The sequence below is a fragment of the Daktulosphaira vitifoliae genome, unplaced genomic scaffold, assembly GCF_025091365.1.
Source record: "Daktulosphaira vitifoliae isolate Bord-2020 unplaced genomic scaffold, ASM2509136v1 Scaffold_1, whole genome shotgun sequence".
In the NCBI taxonomy this organism is placed as follows: Eukaryota; Metazoa; Arthropoda; class Insecta; order Hemiptera; family Phylloxeridae; genus Daktulosphaira; species Daktulosphaira vitifoliae.
The window spans coordinates 70,587,594-70,594,829 of NW_026099572.1; the positions used below are offsets into that span (position 1 = coordinate 70,587,594).

A 7,236-nucleotide genomic window follows, 5' to 3' on the forward strand; every position below is an offset into this window, starting at 1 on the left:
AAAATTTCGATCAGATCCTTTTTTTTATTATTAAAAATATTTGCAGTAATTTTTAATTTCGAGGGAAAAAATCAAAATAATTCGTTTTATCAATTGTAAATTTTTGAAATAATTTTACTTAAAAATAAAACTTATATTTTTTTAAATTTTAAGGAAAAAAGTAGTTTTCTATTAAATTAGGTAGTCAAAATAAATAAACATTGAAATTTCTGGATAATCAAGGTTTTTAAAAACTATATTAAATTAAAGCTTTATTAATGATGTTTTATTAAAAAATAGAAATGTTCCAAGCTAAAGTTTGAAAAATTTTAATAATTTTTCTTCCCCTTAATTTTTAAACAAGAATTTTGTTGTGATCAGAAATACCCGACTTCTACCTGGTTTATTTTTACAATTATTCTTATGTCAGACTTGACACGGTATCGTCGTTGTGCCCACCTAGGATGAGAAACGGTAACGTGTTGATAAGTTGTAATATTAATTAAAATAACACTTAAAATGATGAATAACTACAATAATATAATTTAAATAATGGATGTTACAGTTATTATTAAATAAAATATAAATGAACAGTGCTATAGTAATTATTAACAATTACATATTAATGTGACTCTTTATGCAACAACGGTTCAAACACTATTGTAATTGCTAACCTAACTAATAATTGTCTACTGACTAATTAGCTAACTAACTTAACCTCTCTACAATAATAAGGGTTTGTAACACCGTGTTTCCCTCAGCCACATATCAAGTTATCAATCTATAAGGAAGTATATCGGTCTCTGAAATATACGTGCTCGGTAGCGTAAATAATAATAAAAATATTTAATTCATCTTGATAATGATAATTTAGGTTACTATGTTGTAATGTTGCAGAATTTATACTAGTTTTTTTTAATAAATCTTATTAATTAGAGGTGTGTGCAGTAGGTGTAAAGTATTTTATTAGTTGTTTATGTGATAACCTCCACTAGTCAACCGGTCTGATATCTGTCATCCTATCGTTTTTATTAATATTTGGTTTTTTTTTTTAATCAAAACCTAGTAGCTCCGTCAACAAGTACTATCTTGCTTGGCGCGGCTACTAGTTCACTGTCCAGTGTTCCCCCTGGACAGTGGGTAAATAGTAGGCCTTCTGTTTTGGCTGTAACCTTACAATGTAAAAGGTATATTAGAATATATCGGTAATTACATTGCTAAAAGTATTAAAAAAATGTTATTAATTTACTTATACAAAATCGGTTAGACCATGAGTGTAGTAACAGTTTAACTTCCACAGGATCTGTAAGTCCAGATAAATTAATTATTACTTTTAAAGCTGTTACATTGATAATTCAACAACTTAAAAAATCATTTCAAAATATAGTTGTTAGGGAAAAAAAATTCACAAGAATATAAAATTGTTAATTATTGAAAGTACAAGGAAAAGGATATTAAATATATGCAATTCATTTTTGTTTCAAATTCACATCGTACCGATGTTGATTTTGGAGCACTGAGATATTATGAGAAGCAATGCGAGAAATTTTTAAAAATTTATCTTCTTTCAGATAGAAACTTAGAAAAGTTATCTTGTTTAAAAATATATGAATTTAAAAAATAGTAATCGTTATACTCTAAGTTTACTATTTCAGACATTGAGTTTTATGTTTATAATACACTAAAAATTTTAAGTTACTTATAGTCTAAGGAATGAAGTGTACCTATTTCAGTTTGTATAAATTTGTATTAATATGTACTTAGATTATTAATAAATAAACCTAAAAATATTGTTTTTATTTTCATATTATTTCCAAAAAAGGTCCGGTAAGTACACAAAATCATCATTGCAGTTTTAAAGTAGTGAATCGTCGTACGTTTTCTGTGTACGTATTGCGTTTTTTACTGATCGGGGGTGAGGGTATGATGCAGCCCGGCGGCTCATTTTATCTACGTTGCCGTGATAGGAAGTATACGCTGCAACGTGTTTTTTAATTCGATGCTGACAACCCAGAAAACCAATCTGTTGATAATGTCATAATTATAATATCTATAAATGTTGAATTGACAAGCTTTTAAAAATTAAAAACATATTATACCATTATATTAAATTTATTTTTCGTATAAAATTTTGTTATAATTTTTACAGATGAAGTTATTTAATCTATTGTTTCTGATTTTCGTCAATGTATTAAGTAGTACACATGGAGCAAATATCTTAGGAGTGTTCCCTATCAATGGTCGCAGCCACTGGGTGGTATACGAAAGTTTAATGAAAGCTTTAGCTGCTCGAGGACATAATGTTACTGTAATCACATCATTCCCACAAAAATCTCCAATAGCAAATTATACAGATATTGATGTTTCTACTGCATTTCCAAGTGTGACAAATAAAATAGGAATTGATCTAGTACTCAATGTATTAAGTAACACACATATAAGCCAAATGTTTATTTCTAGTGTTCAATTAAAATTTTGCCGAGAAACTATAAAACTACCTCAAGTACAGGGGATGTTGAAAAGTGATATCAAGTTTGACGTAGTACGTTTTATGAGAAGGAATGAATTTAAAATAATTTAATTAAAAATTAAATTTACATATTATTTATAATTATAAATTTACAGGTTTTTACTGAGATATTTGGATCTGATTGTGACGTTGGATACGCATATTATTACAAAGCACCTTTAATATCTATGATGTCAAGTGGTATTTTACCTTGGAGTTATGATCGTGTTGGTGGTCCGGATAATCCATCGTACATACCTTTAATGATAATGCCAACTTCTGGTAAAATGGATTTTACTCAACGACTGAAAAACACCATTTACTATGTATACTTTAAAATTGTATGGAAAATATTTAGTGAATGGCCAGCTGATAAATTTTTAAAAGAATCATTCGGTCCAGAAACTCCATATATAAATGACATATTATACAACACATCAATGGTATTTGTAAATAATCATTTTTCATTAGATGGTCCACGGCCACTTGTACCTAACATGGTAGAAATTGGAGGCATTCATATAAAACATCCACAACCCATTCCTAAGGTAGATTAACAATTGGTATTTTATTTCTATTTTAAAGCTGTATAACACTGCATTACGTTTTTTATACTTACCTGAAATGTTATTTTATTAATTTATAATTTTTACCATGTCAAATCTAAAACACAATTATTCATAAACATATTACTAGAAGAAATCTAACATAGTAGCTATTTTGAAATTCATAGTTATCCTAAAGAGCAAAAAATAATATTTAGTCATCAAATAACATTATATTTCTCTCACCCCCATATAAGGTTTATTAATAATAATGTTAAGTAAACATATATAGAATGTTTGAAGCCGTTTTAATATTATATGAATATTTGTTGAATTCTTCATAAGATTAAAATTGATACATTAGTATCAATATTAATGAAATATGGTGAAAATAGTTGAATTAAAAATATAAAAGTAAGAATATTCTATATCTTCAATTCTATGTTGTCATTTGAATTCGTTGCAGAATTTAAACATCAATATAAAATTGAAGTTTATGAAATTTTTTGTAAGTATTCTTAATAATACGAAAATCAATCATATAACACAGTTTATAGTTTATCAAATTTGTAATTTTTTATTGATTGATTACCCATACCATTTTTAAATTTCTAAAATAAAAATTATTATATATATTTTTATCTTTTAGTATTGTTATGGTAGAAATTGGAATCATTCATATAAAACCTCCTCAACCCATTCCACTATGCCACGACCCCACTGTACTGGGTTTTTTTTTTTTTGTAGGCCAGGCAAAGCAATAGAAGCCATGTATGAACTGACTAAAATCAGTTGTAGGCCGTTTTGGCCCTCACACAAAAATGAAAACGGTTCTCGGGCTCCGTGATACCCAACGTTTATTGCATTTTTTTTGTTTTATTTAAACTTCGCATATTATAAAATATATTAACTTAATGTAGACAAAATTGAGTGGTATATAATTTGCTATTTACAGGATATTATAAAATTTATTGATGAATCACCGAATGGAGTTATGTTTTTTACATTTGGATCAATGATCCGTATATCAACATTACCTAAAGAAGTACTTCAAATATTTAAAGATGTTTTTGCCCAACTTCCAATTCGAGTTTTATGGAAATTTGAAGAAGAGATGCCTGACAAACCCAAAAATGTTTTCATTAGTAATTGGATGCCCCAGAGAGATATTCTAAGTAATTTATATTTATTTATTTTGATTAATTATGCAATATAACAATTGTAGTTTATTTATTATTTTTCTACGATTTTACTATAGATCATCCAAAATTACGTATATTTATGACTCATGGTGGACTCTTAGGTATAATGGAAGCTGTAAAATCGGGTGTTCCAGTAGTGGGAATTCCATTTTATTTTGACCAATACAGAAACATTCAAAATGTGGCTAATAATGGTGCTGGAATATCATTGGATTATCATAGTTTAACACGAAAATCATTATTTGATGCTTTAAATAGTATAATTACAAATAACAGGTGACAAAAATAAAAAGTATTAATTTGTTGATGTGAATATTTTAAAGTTTTATTAACATTTTTAGTTATTCTTCGAATGCAAAAAAATTATCACAACGATTTTCTGATCGACCACTTAATGCTACAGAAACAGCAGTTTATTGGACAGAATATGTAATAAGACATAAAGGCGCTAGTCATTTGAGAACAGCAGCAGTTGGAATGCCATGGTGGAAGTATTTCCTAGTTGATGTGATTGCTTTTATCGCTTCTATTGTTTTTATTGTTTTATATGTGATTTATTTCTTGTTAAAAACTGCGTACAAAAAGATAACAAAAAAATCTATACCAAACGATAAAAAAAAAAATAATTAATTTTGTAAATAAAATATCACTTATTTTTTATTGTGATTAGATTTTTTTAAAGGGTACATGTATTGTAAATTATTTATATATGTGATATGATAATCGTATAAGCTATATTCTACAATACGTGATCGATAAAATTAATTTTATTTAAACTAATCTCATTGTTGTAGATAAATTATAATTTTCAGCTTCTATAAAGAGTTACGAAGCATCCCTTACTACACGAAGATAGGTTTTTGTATACGAAATCGACTGAAAAGAATAATAAAGTTTTTTTGAAATGTTGGAAATATCTGGAGTGCCGATCCCATGTTGTCACCCGGTCATGTGCAACTCGCGAATATGTTCGTTATAAAGAGTTGGAATTTATTTATATTCATTTAAATTAAAAGTGAAATAATAATAAGTAGGCTGTGGAAGTCTTAAAACGCTCTGATGGGGGCCACTCACATGCTCCAAATTTAGAAGAAGTCAACGCTTTGAAGGTTAGAGGGAATTTAAAACGCCGAGCAGAAGCTTACCCCGAAGCTCCTCTAGCTCAGCTTCTGCGAACGGAACTACAAGCAGTATCGTCAGGTGTTCTCAGACAGCTTCTTGAATTAATAAAAGCAATTCAGCGTAAAAGTACAAAAAATATACCTTTTTTTTTTTTCCACGGTCGACATGTTGTTGGACACCCTGGAATTACCGTAAGGTATTGCTTCAAGGCGCTCAACGTCGCATTAAAATCACAACACGACGTGGCCTCCCCCGTTAACCGGACCCCAGAGTGGGATCCGTTGCCTAGGCCGCACCACGTGGAGGTGGGAGTAGGACTTTGCTATGGTTGGGACAAGTAAAACTCACAATAGACAATCACAAAATCACAGAACCTATCCACTCCTCTACATCGAGCAGCATGAATGTGCACGTCATCACCGGACGATGGACGCGCCCATCCATGCCGTCCAGTGCCTCCCCAATCTTAGTGGTCTGCAGGTCGGCTTGAGCCCCGGTACCTCGAACTTCCAGGAGCACTGCTCCTGTCTTGGTCTGCGGGTACCGGAGACCACAATGCCCAGCGCCTGGAGATCAACTTTCTCCATCACCGTCTTGATGACTGCCGAATATTTTTGGTCCTCTTTAAGAGGACCAATAATAACGGCTTCAGTTCGCGGTGCTCTCACCTTGATAGCAGGTCTCTGTGCTGAGGTAGGAAGCCCGGGGTTATAGTGAGGTTTAGCCGCCGCGTTTGGGGCCTTGCGGCGGACCACCTCCGACCACGCAGCCGGCGGTGGAACCTTAGGCACTACCACGGTTTGGGGCAGCGGTACTGGGGTGCGTGCTGCCTCTACCGTTACTGAGTCTGGGGCAGGTTCCCCTTCCCCACCGACGCTCTGCTTCAGCTTCTTGCGTCGCCTTTTTCGCACCCGCTTAGCCACCTTGGTGGTGGATAGCAGGCCGACGGGCGCCGCAGTCGTGCCGGGTCTCGTCGGCACGGCAGGCTCGGTGTCCAGGTCATCGACACCGATTATAACCGTGGTCATCGAGGAGTCCTCCGCAGTTTGCGTGTCCACCTCTCTGGTCGACCTATTGAGTAGGGCCGCTCCATCGGGAGCTCGTGGCCCGACTCTTCCCTCGAATGGGGCCCGATGGTCCCCACCGCTCAACGGCGGTCCCCCTCTCCTTTCCCTCACCAGTATTGCCTCGAGTGTCCTCGTCGCTTCCTGGACCTCTCTATGGACTCCCATGCCCCTCCGTTTGTCGATGACACCACGGAGTACTTTGACTTGGTCGGCAACTTCATTGACCTTGGTCGCAGTTGTTTCCTCCGTAGTATCATTCTTTCTTTTTTTGCGAGACTCGGCTGAGCTCCTTAGATCAGTCAGAGCCTGGCACGACAGGGAAATTTGCTCCAGAAGGAATGCCAAATGAGTGTTTGGCACCTCCTTCATGATGCTCCCTTCTACCTCTGCGGATCTGGAGAGAGAGACGAGGTGGTTGAGGCCGACGTCAAACGCCTCCTCATCATCACTCTCATCCTCCCGTACTGCCGCTCTCCTCTTCCCCGGGTGACGCTTTGGGGGCGTCTCCTCCCGGAGGGAGCTGAATGCCGGGGACTCTTCCCGATGTAAAGCGGATGTGCCTTNAGCTGAATGCCGGGGACTCTTCCCGATGTAAAGCGGATGTGCCTTCTTCTCCCAAAGATGGCTCCGCCTCCTTCCCTCCTGGTCCGTCTCCGGCACGCATGACTTCATCTTCATCGTCTTGCGCAGCGACGACGGAAGACAAGAAACCTTTTCCCTGGCTCGCCTTGCAGTCTCCTTCTGCTTGGTGGCACTTATATTCATACAGCTCAACCGCCTGTCGCAGTCCGTGTCCCATTATTTGTATTATC

General features: G+C 34.8%; 2 protein-coding genes across 2 annotated transcripts in view; both read left to right on the plus strand.

The window, feature by feature from the left end:
• Positions 1 to 4,895, plus strand: part of LOC126894296 (UDP-glucosyltransferase 2-like) — a 6,226-nt gene extending 1,331 nt beyond the window's left edge. Inside the window, exons 2-6 of the mRNA XM_050665211.1 lie at positions 2,129 to 2,521; positions 2,605 to 3,036; positions 3,989 to 4,208; positions 4,292 to 4,511; positions 4,577 to 4,895. Coding sequence (XP_050521168.1) covers positions 2,129 to 2,521; positions 2,605 to 3,036; positions 3,989 to 4,208; positions 4,292 to 4,511; positions 4,577 to 4,865 — 1,554 coding nt within the window. The 3' untranslated portion in view covers positions 4,866 to 4,895. The remainder of the gene's footprint in view (positions 1 to 2,128; positions 2,522 to 2,604; positions 3,037 to 3,988; positions 4,209 to 4,291; positions 4,512 to 4,576) is intronic.
• Positions 4,896 to 5,201: 306 nt separating this feature from the next.
• The window catches only part of LOC126895259 (uncharacterized), a 4,167-nt gene continuing 2,132 nt past the window's right edge, over positions 5,202 to 7,236 (plus strand). Inside the window, exons 1-2 of the mRNA XM_050666927.1 lie at positions 5,202 to 5,207; positions 5,270 to 5,483. Coding sequence (XP_050522884.1) covers positions 5,202 to 5,207; positions 5,270 to 5,483 — 220 coding nt within the window. The remainder of the gene's footprint in view (positions 5,208 to 5,269; positions 5,484 to 7,236) is intronic.